Here is an 18555-nt window from a genome sequence, read left to right as displayed (position 1 = left end):
CTCTCACACCCACCCACCCTCTTCCCTTTCTACCACCTGCCTGGCTGCTCATTCACTTGCTGCCCCCACCCCTCCCATCTACCCCACCATCTACCTGTCCAGCATTTGGAGGTGTCTGATCTGTGCCAACATCGAGGGCCTAGAGAGGGCCCAGCCTTGGTAGGGATCTAGGCTCACACACAGACCCCAATGTGCCTATAGGGTCAGGACTCAGCCCACATGGTTCTCTGGCTCTTGTCTGTCTAGAGAACCCTCAATCTAACAACCGTCAACGTCTCCAGTCCTTATGCCTTTGCTCAGGCCATTTCCTGCGTGGGAACAGCCTTCCCCTGCCCAGGGGGTGGATTTGGGGGCCAAGAGGGTTGGGGAGAATCTGACAAACCCAAGGGCCTCCGCCCCAGTCTCTGAGGATGGGCCTCAGCACTCTGCTGGAGTGGAGGTTTGGCAGTCCCTCACTGCGCACCCCGGCCTCTCCCTGGATGGGCTAACATGGACAGGAATGGAGAGAAGCTTGGAGGCCCCTCGGGAGCCAGGGGGCATGTGGATTTACCCAGAACTTCCTGTGTCTACACCCCTGGCTGACAGGGGGGGCCTAACTTGGAGGGGCAGGTCCTTGCACAAGGTAACCTGGGCTCCGGGCTTACCTGCCCCAAAGCCCTGCGTAGGGCCGCTCAGTGGGGTCTTGGGGAACAGCGGGAACCAGGGGGCCTCCCCCTGCAGCGGGCGGGTAATGCTGGCTTCCAGGCTGAGAGTGATGAGGTGTCAAGCTCCGTGGCCAAATACCTTTCACTGAGAGGGTGTTGGGGCTGCGGCTGCTGCCAGGCCTGGGGCAGCCGGGTTTAGGGCAGGCAGCTGGCCTCCCTTCCCTGGGCCGGGGCAGGGGTGGATGGGCGTCATCTCGAAGCCCCCTCCCCAGACGCGGTGGCTGGGGCCAGGCGTAAGAAGGGGCTCCCGGAGGCAAGTGGATCAGGGCAGGCCTCCAGGTGGAGGGCACAGCCAAAGCACATGCTTGGCGCAGGGCAGGGACTGCAGCCGCAGCTCCTCCCTGTCCCTGCGGACACTTTTTAAGAGGGCACCACTTAACTCCAAGTTCCAGATGAGGAAACTGAGTCTCTGAGACAAAGAAGCCATTGGCCTGAGCGGACAGCCCTGTGCCTGTTGCCACTGCCTTGTGACCCCATTCTAGCAGAGCCAGGCGTCCAGCCCCCCCCCTCCTGGAACGCTGGCCATCCGCCTCCTGGTAAATCCATTGCTCTGCCCCCAAACAGGGGCTGCCAGACCGCACCCCCTCAGCCTGGGGAAAGTGGGGGGCATGAGCCCCCCCAGAGACCCTGGCTCCGGTCACCCCTGGGGTCAGCTCAGGGCACAAGGAGGCCCTCGATCCCGCCCACGGCATTTTAGACTTTTATAATTTTAGAACCAGGGGTTCTTAAAATTCCTAACACCGTGAGTGGGAGAAAAATCTTGGAACAATGCTTAAAACAAGAGAGGCTTAAAACCGCAGAATCCAAGAGGAGGAAGATAATCATGAGCACACATTAAGCACTGACTGGATGCGAGCCCTCGCTGCTCCCCCAAGGCCTGACTCACTTCAAGGGCACTTAATGTACTTTTATTGTCTTGGGGTTTAAAATAGACTTGTAGGGAGAGTAATTTTCACACATATACAACCCCAGTCATTTCACGGCTGACCCCAGTCATTTCACAGGGACACTCTTGTGGGCTGGGGTTGGGGGGAGAGGGCAATGTTTCCCAGAGAAGGGGACATAGGTGCTGGTTTTTGACAGATGTGTAGGAGTTTGCCCCCAGGCAAGGCAGGAAGGGTGTTCCTGGCTGCCAGAAAGGTGTCTGTGAAGGAGGAGGACACAGAGAGCAGAAGCTAAAGGGAGGCACGCAGGGAGATGACCGGAGCCTTGAATGCCGAGTGAGAAGCTGAGCTCTCTCTAGCGGGTGATGGGGAGCCACAGAAGGTGCCGGAGCAGAGGCAGGTTACACAGTTTCTCATAACAAAGACTCCTCGGGAGCTGGTGCAGGATTCAGCCTGTTGGAAAGTGTTTCTTTCATGGCTCCGTGGGTCTGGCTCTTCCCACGTGGCAGCCCTTGTGGGGTCCAAGCCCTGAAGGCCAGCGCCCCCTCCCCTCCGGCTGCCTCCTGTCCTGGCTGAACATTGCTGGCTCCTCCGTCGCGGCCTCGTGGACCTGGCGCGGCCACCCACCACTTCCCCGGCCCCGTCTGTCTCTCTCATCAGCCCTTGGAGTTGGGTCCGTCCCAGGCTCAGACCCCAAAGACGGGAGCCAGCCTGGCGGGGAGACCTGGCTTCGGTCGCTGGGGGGAAGGTGGAAACAGAGGCAGCGCGCCAGTGGGAAAGAGCAGTCCAGGTGAAGCCGGTGTCCTGCTGCCTGACCCCCATCAGGGCCTGGGGTGGGGTCTACGGGGGCAGGAAGGAGGAGACTCCAGGCATAAGGGGAGCAACAGGCCCCAACATTTTGGCGTGTGTGCCCTGCAACATAGGCTGCCCGCCCCAGGGTCACCGCCACCAAGCGGCGCCTCGGGGCTGGCCTCCCTCCGCTCAGTCGCAGGATCACAGGGTCCTTGCCACACTCTGTCCCTGTCCTCTCCAGACATACCCTCCCACATCACCAGGGACGCCTTCTTGTCACTCATTTGGGTGACGCTGTCACTCGCGATTATAGTCCTACGTGCAGTCACCAACCCCCCCCAAAGTGCACATGGCTAGACTTGCCCGATGTACTGGATCCCCCAGACACGCAGGATGCTGTCCCAGGGGGCGGAATGCACCGCGACAGGCTGGCCCACGCCGCAGGGTCACGTGATGGTGCGTGCGCCAAGCGCACCTGTGCACCGTGTAGCCTCTCCCTGCCCCCCTGCACTTGGGGGTGCTCTGACCCCCAGCAGCGGCTGCTGGAGTCCGGCCAGGTAACCCCTCAGGGGCTGGCGCAGTTCAGCCCCTCCGAGCACACTGGGCCACAGCCCTCCACATAAGGCACCTCCGACCCTTCCCGAGCCCCGGGGAGGGCGTGGGCGGGGGGCTGGTGGGCGTGGGGGTGGGGGGCAGAGTCCCAGCTGCTTTTCCTGGGAAGCCCTGAATCCCTTCCTGCTGACTCAGCCCGGGGGCGGCGCCGGTGCTGCCAAACCTCAGGTATGTCCTCGCAGGCTGCCCGGTGGGGCCTCCGTCAAGGCGTGGGAGGGGGGCTCCCACTCAGGACTCGCGCTTCCCCGGCCCCAGCCTCCCCTCTCGCCCCAGATGACGCTTGAACTTTGACGGTGGGGCTCCAGGCGGGGTGCCAGCTCGGTGGAGGCTGAGGCTAGCTGCTTTCCCATTGAACGGCGGCGGCGGAGCAAGGAGTTTCCAGCCAAGCCAGGCTCCCTTGTAAAGAAAGGGGCCCTGCTCAGCCCACTCTCCCTGCCTGTGTAGACGCTGATGTCCCGGTGGTCTGGGGGCAGCGGGCCTGGCTGCTTATCCTGGGGCAGCACAGGGACGGGGAACACACGCATGTGCACACGCACACACGGCTGTGCACACGGGCTCCCATGTGATGTCTACATGTAGACCCGTGGATGCAAATATGCTCAATTATGCATAGACTCGGCCGCTGGACTGGCCCTCACAGAGCCCCATCCTAAAGAGATGAAGCCAGGTGCACGGACCCCAGCCTGTGGGGTCCCGTCTGGGCCAGCAGGAGGGCCGGGGGCTGGGAAAACCAACAGGAGAGCCCGGGGAAGGGTTTCTGGGAGAGAGAGCAGTTGCTATGGGCTTTGAAGGGTGAATAGGAGTTTGCCACACCAAAATCGCACATCCCAAGGTCTTGAATGCTGGTTTTATTTAATTTTTTTTTTGAGAGCTTTTTTTTTTGTTGAGATTTTTATTTATTTATTTATTTATTTAAAAAAGTTTTTTTTAATTTATTTATGATAGTCACAGAGAGAGAGAGAGAGGCGCAGAGACACAGGCAGAGGGAGAAGCAGGCTCCATGCACCGGGAGCCCGATGTGATTCGATCCCGGGTCTCCAGGATCGCGCCCTGGGCCAAAGGCAGGCGCCAAACCGCTGCGCCACCCAGGGATCCCATGAGATTTTTATTTATTTATTCATGAGAGACACACAGAGAAGGGCAGAGACATAGGCAGAGGGAGAAGCAGGCTCCCTGCGAGGAGCCCGATGTGGGACTCGATCCCAGGACCTGGGGATCACACTATGAGCCGGAACAGGCGCTCAACCACTGAGCCACTCAGGCGTCTCTTGACTGCTGGTTTTAGTTTACTTTTTGTCCGTGAAGATTTTTTTTTTTTGTCCATGAAGATTTTAAGCAGGGGAATGACACAGTCAGACAAACCCCAAGCCACTACCTCTTCTCAAGGACCCAGCCCATGACCTTGGGGAGCCCTTTATTCAGGTGGGGGAAGCAGAGCAGATCCAACCAGGAGGGGCAGAAGAGACCTGAGGTTTGTGAAGCCCTTGCTCTGCACAGGCTTGGAGCCCGTTAACAACCCTTCAAGGTTTCTGTTACTCGCCCCTCTTAAAGCCCAGGAAGCCAAGGCTGAGAGTACTTTGCCCCGGGTCCTATACACAACCCCGGCCTCCCACCCGACACTGGCTGCTGATCTGGTCCCAGGCTGACCCTAAAGTTTGGAGGACAGAACAGTGAGGCTCAAATGCCAGGGGTCATGCGTTTGCACCTGGCCAGGGAGCTTCACGCACAAGCTCCCCCTGGGCCTCTTCAGGAAGACTGTGCCCCATACCTTGTCATTTGGCTGCTGAGCGGCTTTACAAGGGGCTTTCAGGCAGAGCGCGCCCAACTAGAGGCCCGAGGGTGCTCCTCCTCCCTTCTGGGAGGCCTGGGCCCCTGGGCTTGGCCCCCGCCGGCCGTCTGGCCCAGCTGAACACAAACACTTGGAAATGGCCGACCCAACGGAATCTAGGTTGTGGTCAGGCTGTGGCTGAAGAAGCCACTGGAAAAACACGCAGTCCACGGGGCCAGGCCCGGCTGACGTTTCACCGAGCAGGAGTGGCCTGCCCGGCGCCCAGAGCCGAGGAATGTTCATTTTCTAGCTCTTTGGAACCTGTCCTCTGAGCAATCCAGCCGCTGGGTGATGCCACTGTCCGTCTCATGTCACCAGGCTGGGTGGGACCTGCGTCCGAGGGGGTCCCTGAAGAATCAGGGTGCTTGGGTTGGCCTCCTGGTCCCGCTGCTGTTGGAGACTCCTTGCCTGCTTGCGTGACCCTGACGATGGGGAGTTCACCCCTTTACGGCTATTATGCCCTGCAGCCAAGAGCCTATAATTGGGCAGATTTCTCACAGGCAGTTCTGGCTTCCTTGACCACATAGAGGGGAGGTCAGGCAGCCTGAGGACCCCACACCTACACCCCTCAGTGGGTCCAACCCCTTCTGGGTCTCTGGATGACCCCAGGCCCTTTGGGTTCAGTGTGTCCCAAGGCGGTCCGAGTGTCTCTCCCCAAAATGTGTTCCTCACCCTGTGGCCATGTTTAGTGCTGTCTGCCTGTCCACCTGTCCTGAGCCACAAGGGCCGGCCAGAAGGCCCCACACACCCATTGAGCACCTACTGGATGCTAACGCACTTTACTTACATCTCTTCACTGACTCCTCCCAGTGAGGCTGTTCCTGTTATTGCCCCATTCGCAGATGGGGAAGCTGAGGCTCAGACAGTTAACTTGGTATCCTGGGGTCACAGGAGCAGACATTGGAAGCAGAAGCCTGTGTCCTACTGGCACCAAGATAGGGGCCTGGGCAACCTGGTCTTCTGGGCTGGGGCATCCCCTGGAAGCCACAGTGGCAGCTGGCAGGCCCCAGGGTCTCCAGCTTTCCAGAGGCTCCAGTCACGCAGCTGCTCACACACTTTCCATGACTCCCACAGTCCCGCTCAGTGAGGTGGGGGCTCTGGGTGAACCCTTGCTGGGTTACCACAGAGACCTCTGAACACAAAACCTGGCCTCTTGGGTCAAACCTAGGCCCTATCCCCAGTCAACCTCACAGACTCAGTTTCCCTCAGGTGAACAGCTGGCCTCTGCTTCTTCAGGTCTTAGTGAATGCAAGCTGGCATGCAGTAGGTGCTCACTAACTGCAACGATCACCCTCAGTAACGTGTGAAGAGAGGCAGGGATTTGAGCCGGGGTGTCCCAGGCAGCCCCAGCCCCCCTCCCTTAGCTACTGCCACTTCCAGAGCTCTGCAGTGATGTCGAGTGGGGAAGTTAAAACTTCCCAAAGCACCTAAATCAGGTCCTCGATTTCCCCACCGGCATCTGCGGGCCTCCAGGCTTCCTCCAGGGCTCCGGGTGAGGGTCTCGAAATACCGCCTGGAGTCTCAGGGGAACAGAAATCTTTTTTTTTTTTAAGTTTATTTATGAGAGACACAGAGACAGAGAGAGAGAGGCAGAGACATAGGCAGAGGGATCGGGATTCGATCCCAGGACCCTGAGCCAAAGAAGATGCTCAACCACTAAGCCACCCAGGTGTGCTGGAACAGAAATCTTTACTAGGGTTTGGGTTTGGGCCCTCCTCAGGCGCTGGAACTGCATGTGGGGGCCTTGAAACTGGAAACTGCCACAGCACGAGTGCACCTAACTTGGGCGGGACATGCCTCTGCCACCTGGACTGGGGGAGCCCTCTAAATCTTTCCCATGTACTGGCTTAGGGGATCTGGAAGTTTCACTTAGGGCTTGCACATGGGGAGCCTCCGAATTCCCAGTTGGGGAGCCTTCAAGCCCCCTATTTCAAGGATCACACCCTTAGTGGCCCTGGGGGGTTGTGGCCATTCTTGGAGGTGGGAGACTGGGATGCAGGGAGGGAGGAAGGGAAACCTGAAAGGGGTTTGGCCCGGGCCCTTCTGACCCCCTCTCAGGTCACAGGGCAGCAGCGGCCAGAACCTCAATCTCTGACCCTCCCCTCTGTCCCAGGTGACCTTCTAGGCTTCCCTGGGGATGGAGAAGGCCTGGGGCCTGGAGCAGCACGCGCCAGGGGAGGAGCTTCAGGGAGAGAAGGGGCGGGGCCAGGATGGGGGGGCGGCCCAACACCCCAGGTAGAAGATGACACCGCCTGCGCAGAGCGGCTAGACTCAGGGTCAGGAATGGGGGAGACGAGCGGAGCCGGCAGAGCCCAGGTCCCTGAGTGGGGGGGGGGGGTCAGTGAGGGGCGGGGTCTAGGTGGACAGAGACCAAGCGCCTGTGGGTCCCCTAACTCTGCCCCAGCCCAGGAGAGATCAAGAAATTAAACCAGAAGCTGCGGGAAACTTCGACCTAGGACCAACGTGAGGTGACTGAGGTCAGAGACCCCCCAACACACCCCGCTCTCACCTCTCAGCCCTCCCCAGGACTGCCCCATCCACCAGGCTGGCCTAAGGGTGAGGCCAGAGAGGGGCAGCCTTGTCTCTAGGGACACACAGCCACTCTCCTCCCCATGATTTCAGGGCAATTGCCCCCAGCCCCGGCAACTGCTGGAATCGCCCCATCTCTACCCCAGACGAGAAGGAGGTGCCAGGCGGGACAATGCCCCCAGCATCGCAGCTGAAGTCCCAGGATGCTGGCTCACCTGGGGGTCAGTAGGGAGCAGGGACTCAGAGGGCAGCGCCTGGGAAGGGCTGGGGGGAGTGGGGCTGGGAGCTGAGGAGAGCCTCCGCAGCAGTGCAGCCGTTAGCCAGGCGATCAGTGCAAAGGTCCTGGGGTGGGAAGGCGTTCTGGGAGGGGCGGTGAGGAGGCTGGCGCAGGGAGAGAGAACGTCAGACAGACCTTGTGGGGCCCTGGGGGCGGAGATGGAGGGGGGATTGGATGCTGAGAGGGAAGGGAGAGCCGGCGGGGTAAGGCAATCGGCGGGATCCGATTCACGCTGTAGGATCGCCCTCTGGCGGCCGCGAGGAGAACGGGCCGAGAGAAGGAGTCCACCCTGTGCACGTTTACCCCGGCCCAGCGACGCCGACCCGGTCCGACGAGCGGCCTCCTGTCTTCCTCAGTGTCCCCCTCGGGGAATGGGGACAAGACAGCCCGGACCTGAGAGCGCCCCCGACGCGGACACTGTCCTCAGTGCCCTACTTTCTATTCCCGCTTCACAGAGACGCCCTTCGAGAAGAGACAAGTTGAGTAATAGTAACAGTGGCGAACGAGGTCCCGTTTCTTGCCCGGAGCCCGGCCCTTTGGGTGGGTCGGCCCTGGGGCAGCACAGCCACACTGCGGGGGCGGGGCGGCGTCACGACCCTGGGGGAGGCCCGGGCTCCAGGCCCCCAGCTCGGCGCTCGCGGCCGGGTCTGCGGGCCACGGCGACCCCTGGTGGTGGGTGGCGGGACACAGCGGCCGGACGGCTGGCCCTCACCCTCCTGTCCTCTCTGTGCTGTGGCCTCCGCTTCCCTCGCCTGATGGGTTCCCTCTCATCATGCGCCTCCTAAGCCCCAGGCTGGTGGGACGACCATGAGCAGGGCTGGCTGAGAAGTGTGGTCAGAGTTTCAAGGGCTCCAACTCCTGTCCCTCTTTGGGGTTGTTAAAATGCAGGCTGCCCAAGGGTATAAGGAGGAACAAGAGGTGGCCTTCCCTGCCAACCCCTAGACCCCTGGCTTCCTCCTTGAGGTCATGGCTGTGACCGGTGTCTCCTTCCAAAGATATTTGGATATAAGATGCCCCTCTCCACCCCATTTCTTTCTTTCTTTTTCTTTCTTTCTTTTATTTATTTATGATAGTCACAGAGAGAGAGAGAGGCAGAGACACAGGCAGAGGGAGAAGCAGGCTCCATGCACCGGGAGCCCGACGTGGGATTCGATCCCGGGTCTCCAAGATCACGCCCTGGGCCAAAGGCAGGCGCTAATCCGCTGCGCCACCCAGGGATCCCTCTTTTCTTTCTTTCTTTCTTCTTTCTTTCTTCCTTTCTTTTTCTTTTTTTAATTTTTTTATTTTTATTTATTTATGATAGTCATCACACAGAGAGAGAGAGAGAGAGAGAGGCAGAGACAGGCAGAGGGAGAAGCAAGCTCCATGCACCGGGAGCCCGATGTGGGATTCGATCCCGGGTCTCCAGGATCGCGTCCTGGGCCAAAGGCAGGCACCAAACCGCTGCGCCACCCAGGGATCCCTCTTTCTTCTTTCTTTCTTCTTTCTCTTGTCTTTCTTTCTTTTTAAAATATTTTATTTATTTATTTATTCATGAGAGACACCGAGAAAGAGAGGCAGAGACACAGGCAGAAGGAGAAGCAGACTCCTCACAGGGAGCCCAATGTGGGACTCGATCCTGGGACTCCAGGATCACGCCCTGGGCTGAAGGCAGACGCTCAACCTCTGAGCCACCCAGGCGTCCCTCTTCTTTTTTTTTTTTTAAGGATTCCATCCATTCACTCACGAGAAACAAAGAGAGAGAGGCAGAGACACAGGCAGAGGGGGAAGCAGGCTCCACACATGGAGCCTGACAGGGCACCCGATCCCGGGACCCCAGGACCGTGCCCCCGGCTGAAGGCAGGTGCCAAACTACTGAGCCACCCAGAGATCCCCCATTTCTTTTTTTAAAATAAAGATGTTATTTATTTATTTGACAGAGAGAGTGAGCAAGCAAGCAGGGGAAGAGAGATAGAGAGAGAGAGAGAGAGGAGAGAAGCAGGCTCCCTGCAGAGAAGGGAGCCGGATGCAGGGCTCGATCCCAGGACCTGTGATCATGACCTTAAGCCAAAGGCAGATGCTTAAGCAACTGAGTCACCCAGGCGCCCCTCCTTTCTATTTTTTTAGTTGTAAGTTTTATTTATATAAACTTCATTAAGAACATAAAAGATTAAGTTTCTTTAAAAAATCTGCAGTTAGCGCCGCCTTCGGCCCAGGGCCTGATCCTGGAGACCTGGGATCGAATTCCATGTCAGGCTCCTGCATGGAGCCTGCTTTTCCCTCCTCCTGTGTCTCTGCCTCTCTCTCTCTCTCTCTCTCTCTATGTCTATCATAAATAAATAAATAAATCTTAAAAAAATTAAAAAAAATTAAAAATCTGCAGTTAGGTACAGCAGTGTTGCACAAATAAAGTGGCAACTACCCTGTCAAAATTCAACAGTGCAAAACACAAGTAAGCCAGGGAAATCACAATACACGTGCTACAAACGCTGGGTCCTAGGAAACAAGTTAGTGACGGGTCAGTATTCAGACAGATCAGTGCTCTTTAGAATGTGTACCTGAGGAGTTCTGGTACAGTGACTAGCGGTCACAGAACCTGGACATACAACTTAGGGGAGCTTCTAAAGTCTGATTCCCAAACCAAAGTAGTCGAGTTACCTCGCTGGCGACTTGAGGATGCTTCCTGAATACAATGCCATTTAGAGAACAGGAGTCATCTCAGCTGGTTTAGTGTCATATGTGGACACATCCCTGCACACATGTGAGTGGGAAGTGGATACACACAGGCACCAGGCGAAATCAGCAGGGATGATAGAACCATCTACTGACACGGGATCCGCTAGGAAGTCTCTCTACAGCTTCCACATCGTCACATCCAGTCTCGTGGGATCCCCATTCTCTCTCCAGGCCAGCAGAGAAGCAGAAGGAAGACAACTGATTTAAACAGTCCCCAACTGATATTTGTTTTCAATATTTTGGAGTTAGAAATGTGGCAAGAAATGCTTTCATTTTGCCTTTCTTGCATACATATATTTGTATACTTGTGTACGTTTATCTGTAGAAAATTCTTAGATGGGAAATTGATGAGAAAAAAGGTGTGTGCACTTTTAATACTCACAGATTCTAGAAAATTGCCCTCTTGAGCAGCTGAATGGATGAGCAGTCCCAGTAGTGAGGCCTTCAGAATCACAGCCGTGGCTCTGCCAGTATCTAACTGGGGCCCTGGGGACCAGGTTGGGAAGCCTCTGAGCCTCAGCGTCCCTACCTGTCTCATGGAGACCCCATCAGCACCCATTCTGCTTGCAGGGCCCTCTGGGGGTGCTGAATGACTCCTCTGCATTCTTGTAATATTAATGGCTCAATTATTCTTGCGAGGCCACATTTCAGGTGTTGTTTTTTTAAAAAAGAGTTATTTATTTTAGAGAAAGAGCACGAGTGGGGGGTCAGAGAGGGGGAGAGAGAAACTGAAGCGGACTCCTCGCTGAGCCAGGAGTCTTATGCGAAGCTCTATCTCAGGGTCCTAAGATCGAGACCTAGGCCAAGACCAAGAGTCAGAGGTTCAACAGACTGTGCCATTAAGGCGTCCCTAGGAGTTTTTGAATAGCACAATATAAAATAAATGTTAATAAAGTGCGACTTTATGTGCAGAATTTGAGCAAAGGGGACGCCCGGGTGGCTCAGAGGTTGAGCGTCTGCCTTTGGCCCAGGGCGTGATCCTGGAGTCCTGGGATCGAGTCCCACGTCGGGCTCCCTGCATGGAGCCTGCTTCTCCCTCTGCCTGTGACCCTGCCTCTCTCTCTCTCTCTTTGTCTCTCATGAATAAATGAAATCTTTTTAAAAAAATAATTTGAGGGATCCCTGGGTGGCGCAGCGGTTTGGCGCCTGCCTTTGGCCCAGGGCGCGATCCTGGAGACCCGGGATCGAATCCCACGTCGGGCTCCCGGTGCATGGAGCCTGCTTCTCCCTCTGCCTATGTCTTTGCCTCTCTCTCTCTCTCTCTCTCTCTCTGTGTGACTATCATAAATAATAAATAAAATTAAAAAAAAATAATTTGAGCAAAGATATTCTTTCAAATTACACCCCCACCCCCACCCAAAGACCCAGCTCCAGAGAACCACGGTCCTAATTCACACCATGGCCACCAGAGGGCGCCCGTGGGCGGGAGGCCAGGCGGTGGGGGGAGGGCTCCTGCGCCCGCCGGCCCGAGAGTCGCTGCTTTGTCTGCGTCCCCGGGAACGCCGGCCTCGGGCCTGGGCCCGCCTTCCCCGCCCGCACCCTCCACCTCCCCGTCACACCTCCCTGTTGCCCAGACGACCTGTCCGGGCGCAGCCCACCCTCTCCCACCCCAAGACCTGCCCGGTGCTTGCTGCCCGGTTGGCCTCCCACGTCGCGGGGTGCCTGGCCATCTCTCCGCTGGGAATCTCCTCCGGCCCGACTGTGCTCCAGTCGCTGATTCTGTCTTGAAGCCGTCGGTGGTCGGTGGTCGGCGCCCCAACCCACAGGGCTGCGCCGGGCGGTCACTTCTAAATTTTTTTTTTTTTAATTTATGATAGTCACACACAGAGAGAGAGAGAGAGAGAGAGAGAGGCAGAGACACAGGCAGAGGGAGAAGCAGGCTCCATGCACCGGGAGCCCGACGTGGGATTCGATCCCGGGTCTCCAGGATCGTGCTCTGGGCCAAAGGCAGGCGCCAAACCGCTGTGCCACCCAGGGATCCCCTGCATTAGCATCTAGAAGTGACCGCCCGGGGATCCCTGGGTGGCACAGCGGTTTAGCGCCTGCCTTTGGCCCAGGGCGCGATCCTGGAGACCCGGGATCGAATCCCACCTCGGGCTCCCGGTGCATGGAGCCTGCTTCTCCCTCTGCCTGTGTCTCTGCCTCTCTCTCTCTCTCTCTCTCTCTGTGACTATCATAAATAAATAAAAATTAAAAAAAAATAGATGCTAATGCAGCTCCTGCTCCTGAGATCTAGCCTTCCGTCTTCCATGACATGCTCTCTTGGTTTTTGTCCCATATTCCGGCCTCTCCGGACTTCCCAAATTTCTCTCCCCTGAACACAACTAATACATCCAGCTGTGTGATAGACACCCCAGCCCTGACGGTCCAGAGCCCAGCTACCTTCCCTCCGTGGCATCCTACCTACTCTCCCTGTGGCTCAGGCCACCCCACTCCCACTCAACAGCAAGTCAGATATGTGCCTCCCACCCTGCCTACCCTGCCTGCATTTGCCCACCCTCCTCCCGGTGATCACAGGACCCTCTGGCCGCCACCCCCTTCAGTCCACTCTGGGCTCAGCAGCTGGGGGGGGGTCTGTGAAGACCTGAGCCCCCGCGGCCCCCACTGCGCACACCAGCCCGGCTCCCCCCTCGGGCGGGCACCTCTCATCCCTTCCATCTGTGTGGGCACCGGGGGCAGTACCCAGCCCACCCGCCCCACACTGCATGCTCCCTGGCTCACCTCCCTAAGGTCTCGTCTCAAACCTACCTTCCTGGGTGAGATATTATCATAAAATGGAATGAAGCCCTGACACACGACGAACCTGGAAAACGTTCATGCTCAGTGAGCGAAGCCAGTCACAAGAGGCCGCAGAGAATATGATCCCATGTATGTGAAATGTTGGGAACAGATAAATCCATGGACACGGAAAGCAGGGTGGTGGTTGCCAGGGGTGGGGGAAGGGGTGAGGAGTGACTACTGGTGGGGACCGGGTGTCCTTTGTGGGGGGGGAGGAAACGTTCTGGGACTAGAGAGAGGTGGTGATTTCACAACACATTGTGAATGTAATCCGTGCCACTGGAGTCTTTAATGGTTAAAATGAAAAGTTTTATGTTATATATATATTTTACTACAATTTTTTAAAAATATATTTATTCATGAGAGACACAGAGAGAGAGAGAGAGAGAGGCAGAGACATAGGTAGAGGGAGAAGCAGGTTCCCCTCAGGGAGCCCAATGTGGGTGGGACTCGATTCCTGAACTCCAGGATCACTCCCTGAGCAGAGCTTAACAGCCGAGCCATCCAGGAGTCCCATCTTGCCACGATTTTAAAAAGAAAGAGGAGGGGCACTTGGGTGGCTCAGTGTCTGCCTTCAGTTCAGGCCATGATCCTGGGGTCCTGGGATGAGCCTGGTGTTGGGCTTCCTGCTCAGCAGGGAGCCTGCTTCTCCCTCTCTCTGCCCCTCCCCCATCACTGTGCTCTTGAGCACTGCCTCCCTCTCTTTCTCAAAGGGGAGAAAGGCACCTTCTCCAGGAGGTGGGCCCTGAGCCCACCCCCAGACTTCTGCTCATGTTTATTCTTTTTTTCTCTGGAATGTAATCTCACTAGAGCAGGGCCCTGGTCTGCCAGTGAATCCTGGGCTGCGGGGAGCCAGGAGGCAGGCTGCAGGAACTGAGAACAGGCCAGATCTGAGGACAGGCATCTCAGGCAGGGGGAGGGAGTCAGCTGCCACTGTATGGATGCAAACGACAGAAAACCCACATGGAGCCTTGTGAGGAGAAATACCCGCAGCAGGCAGTGCTGGGTTGGTCCCCAGCTGGCACCTGAGCAGCCGCAGCCAGGGACAGACACCAAGCGCTGAGGCCGAGGGGCTCCTGCCATGGCGCTTCATTGGCTGGAGGAAAATCCTGGCAGCCATGGAGGTGGTGGCCCCCCCAAGCTGCACCATGCGGAGAACAGCAGGGCGTTCAAAGTAGGGACATGTAGCTGGGACACATCACAGCCTGTCACAGGGCATCTGGGTGGGATGGCCTGGGAACTGGCAGGCACTGGTGGCCTCTGGAGAAGGGAGGAGGGGCCAGGGCCTAGACAGGGTGGGAGGAGGCGGCAGGGCCCATCTGAAGACGCCAGCAGAGGAGGAACTGGGGCAGCCGGGAGGTCACCCAGGAATGAGGGGGGTTAATGCCGAGGCCCTCAGCGCTGCACCGACACAGCGCTCACTCGCTCTCGCTCGGGGAGTGTATTGACAGGTCATTGGAGGATGGTAGAACTTATGTTAACAGAAAAAAAAAAAACATCAAACCCATCCCCAGTAAAATCTGGAGCTCACAACATATGGAAGGAAACAACAGAAGAGAGCGGGGAAGGCAGCCCCTGGGGGAGCAGACCCACGAGGGACCCCAGGAGCGGCCAGATCCACACTCTGACCCACCCTGCTCGGCCAGCGGTCGCTGAAACAAACCTGATATGACCAACATTGACATGAAAATAAGTCCAAAATTTTAATGGGAGAATTTGTGACAAGTCCTAGAAGAAACAATTCACAGTCTTATCATAAAATTACTATTAAAAAAATGAACTGAATTGAGAAAATGAGCAGCATCTCAGCCCATTTCAGATCCCAGCTGGCAAGCAATGGATGGCGCCTGCCACCTGCTGCGGTTCTGGGTCTTTGAGGTAATCAGCTGCACGCGCAGCAAAGACTCGGGTGCCTGCAAACCACTGCAGGCCACCCGGTCCGCTTTTCTGGTCGACTCCAAACCTTAATTAGATGCGTCTGAGTGGACGCTGCTGGGGTCTCCAGTGGGCGAAGCGGTGGACACCGGGGGCGCGGCTCCCTGCCAGCCACCCTTGGCCTGTAAAGACAGAGACTGGGGGTCAGAAGGCCATGAACTGAGATGAACCGAGAAACAAGGAGAGGAGCCAGGAGCCAGCGGAGGGACTGTGGGGCCCTCCTGGGTCACAGCTGGCCTCACTGCCTGACCCCTGACATGGGCGAGCTTCCCCAGCCGGAATGGCCTCCACTGGCCACCCGACGAGGCTCTGGTCAAGGACAGATGTGGCATCGTGGTGCAGCCGAGGCTTCTTTTTTTTTTTTTTTTTTTTTTTTTATTTATTTATGATAGTCACAGAGAGAGAGAGAGAGAGGCAGAGACATAGGCAGAGGGAGAAGCAGGCTCCATGCACCGGGAGCCCGACGTGGGATTCGATCCTGGGTCTCCAGGATCGCGCCCTGGGCTAAAGGCAGGCGCCAAACCGCTGCGCCACCCAGGGATCCCAGCAGCCGAGGCTTCTCCACACTCTGAGCGGGAGGCAGCCTGGTCTGGCCTGGAGCTGATGATAGAGCCGGAAGGGGCTTCAGGACCTGGCTGGACGCTGGTCTGGCTGCGCAGCCAGAAGAGTAGCAGCCATGGTCCCCAGGCACGGGGACTCTGTCTGCCGTGCAAGGACAGTAGCAGGTACACGCAGCCTTGGGATGTTTGCCCATGGGATCTCCCCACCCACTGTAGTGGAAAACACCACTGGAAGCGGCTCTTTGCGAGTGGTCTGCTCTGTGGTGAGTCCTGTTTGCAGCCCACGAGAGCAGGGCCATTCTGCTTCCTGACATGTGCCCGGAGGGCGGCTTCCAAGCCCAGTGGTCCCAGATGTCATACCCTCCACGTGACCCTGAGGGCTTGCTGGGTCCCTGCTAAGTTGGCGGCGATCACACAAGTTCTTCCTCACCTTCCTCTCTCTAGCACTTTCCCTGACAGGCTGAGGCCTCCTGCCTGCATCCTCTACCTCATCTGACCCCACCAGGCCGTAGACCCTGCCCCCTGCCCCTCCCCACCACAGCTCCTTCCTCGCCACGTGTCCCCTGGTGCTGCCCCAGTGCCTGCGCTTCAGAGGCCAGTGTCAGGTGACTGGATCAGCGGACCACTGGCTTCCTGAGGGGGCCGCCTCATCCGTGACACGGGGCACCCTGCCCATCAGTCTGACAGCAGCTGGGATGAGCACCAGCCTCAGGGGGTCACTGTGCCCTCGAACACCCACAGGCCTGTGTTCCAGGAAGGAGGCCATGAGTGGTGAAGGGAGAGGGGGTCCATTCACAGGACTGACAGGTGACAGGCTAGTATCCAGGTGTGGGACTGGCAGCCAGAGGGCAGCCCAGATGTTCCTTGGGCGCAGAGTGGAGGCCATGGCTTCTGGCCAGGTGGCCTCCGCCCTCGGGGTCTGCCCTCTTAAAAAAGCATCTGTGCCCCACCCACCCCAGCACAGGTGGGGCGTCCACACCAGACCAAGGACATTCCCACTTACTCTGCTGGGTGGATAGGACCTGCCTCCTGGTCCAAGGAAGCCACGAGACTCCAGATCTCCTGGGCTGGTTCTAGGGGTAAGGACGGAGCTTGTCTATCAGCTCCCCACTCTCATACTCACACCCGCTACACCTGAGGCACTGAGCCAGCCACAGAGCTCCCCGCTCTGCCCAGGTGCTCATTATGGGGCTGTGGGGTTACTGTGGTGACAGGACATGCAGGACCCTGTGCCAGGTCCTGCCAAATGGCACCAGGAGGCATCCAGTCCCTGTACCAATTAGGGGGTAAATCAGTGGGGGTCACCTGGCACTGTAGGCTACACTTGTGTGAAGGAAAAGGTCTGCTAAGGCCTTGCCAGATGCCACACAGCCTTGAACCTATAAGATACCTCACAACTGTGCTCACAGCCTCTTCAGGATGGCCCTGTGGGTGGGCCAGGCCCTTGTGACAGCAGGGAGCTGGGGAGGCACCAGGGCCAAGAGAGGGATGGGGCCCCTAATCCTGGCTAGCCCAATACCCTGAGAAAGTTCCAGAGGGCATGTCTGAGATGCTTATGATCCCCGGCTCATTTTCCCAGCCACCAAAATGGATGTTCACTCTGACCCAGCTGGGCCCTAGGTGGGTGACAAGGCCAAGGCCAAGGCCAAGGCACTGATGTGGTGGAGGTCTGAGCCTAGTAGGGCTCCAAGTCCCAAGGGTCAGGGCCTTGTCTGTCTGTCCCCTCCCACCCCCTCCAGGTACAGATGCCCGCTGGGAAGGAGGGCTCCTTCCCAACAGCTCAGCAGCTACCGTGACTTCCTGAGTCCTGGGGCTGGGAGTGAAAGGAACATGTCTTTGCAAAGTGGGCCCCACAGAGTCGGGTCCCAGAGGCAGCTTAGCCAACCTGCAGTCATCAAGGCAATGGACTGAGTATCCAGTGGGCCCTTCTTCATTGCTGGGATTCCTGAGAGAGCCTTGGGGAGGCTGAGAGGTAGCTGGCAAGATGGCCCATTCCCAGGACCCCCTACCCACTTTGTCTCTGAGTCTCTGCCCCAACACTGAAGCAGGGACCCCAGGGCATCCTTGGATTGTGCTTTGAGACTCACCTGGGACCGCAAGCTGCCTCCTGCAGGAGTACGGCGGAGAGAGGCCAGTGTCTGTAGGGTGATAAGTGCATCCCCGGCACTGGTCAGTGGGAAGGGATCAGAGGAACCTAGAAGGGGTGTGAGGTATCAGGACTAGTGTTCCAGCTCCAAAAGTTACAGAGGCTCCTCAGGTGGGATCTACTAGCCCCTCAGCCAGGAATGCAGCTCCTGCCGGCATCTGCTCCACAGAGGTCTCTGGCAGCCCCGGCCCCTCTTATCCCTTCCTGCGCAGCTCAGCGGCATGCCTATGTGTGGAGGACAGGCCCTGGGCTGGGCAGTCACTCACCAGAGCTGGGTGTTGATGGGCAGCTAGCCTGGCTCCTCAGGCCCCCGACTTTGGTGGTGTCGACTGCCATTTTAGTAGTATAAATGGTAGCCTCTTCTTGAAACTTCCCCATGTTCTTTTTATACCGAATTCTTTTGTTGCCGAACCAGTTGGAGACCTGTGGACACCACAGAGAAAGAAGTCGCTGGAAAAGCTAACCCAGTAATGAGGTAACATGAACATATGGTGGGCTCTCTCTGAGATGCCTGTGCTCCCACTGCCCAGGAGGGACATCCCTGAGTGGCAACAAGCAGCCCTGGGGCCGGGTGAGAGGCTGGGACGGAGAAGCTGGCACTGATTGAACCATGGACACAGGGAAATGGCTGCAGTGGGTGGAGGTCACCCCAGAGCCGGCCTGTCCTACCACGTGCTGCTGGAACAGGGATGGGAAGGAGCTGGAAGGAAACAGGATGTCTGACATGTGGAAAGAGGAGCACTGTTCCTCTTCCTGCAGGGGCAGAAACAGATTAGATTCCAGATTGTTCTTTAG

General features: G+C 57.6%; 1 protein-coding gene across 4 annotated transcripts in view; it reads right to left on the bottom strand.

Annotated features, from left to right (window-relative positions):
• Positions 1-14797: 14797 nt before the first annotated feature.
• Positions 14798-18555, bottom strand: part of PBX4 (PBX homeobox 4) — a 36709-nt gene continuing 32951 nt past the window's right edge. For 3 of the 4 annotated variants that reach the window (XM_077859237.1, XM_077859238.1, XM_077859239.1), the window contains exons 6-8: positions 18027-18183; positions 17702-17808; positions 14798-15176 (exon numbers count right to left, since the gene is read on the bottom strand). In XM_077859237.1, coding sequence (XP_077715363.1) covers positions 15084-15176; positions 17702-17808; positions 18027-18183 — 357 coding nt within the window. In that variant the 3' untranslated portion in view covers positions 14798-15083. The remainder of the gene's footprint in view (positions 15177-17701; positions 17809-18026; positions 18184-18555) is intronic. The other variant, XM_077859240.1, reaches the window with a different exon arrangement.

The sequence above is a fragment of the Canis aureus genome, chromosome 19 (genome assembly GCF_053574225.1).
Source record: "Canis aureus isolate CA01 chromosome 19, VMU_Caureus_v.1.0, whole genome shotgun sequence".
NCBI lineage: Eukaryota > Metazoa > Chordata > Mammalia > Carnivora > Canidae > Canis > Canis aureus.
The sequence above is the reverse complement of the archived record's forward strand: the minus strand, read 5'-3'. Positions and strand labels throughout refer to the sequence as shown.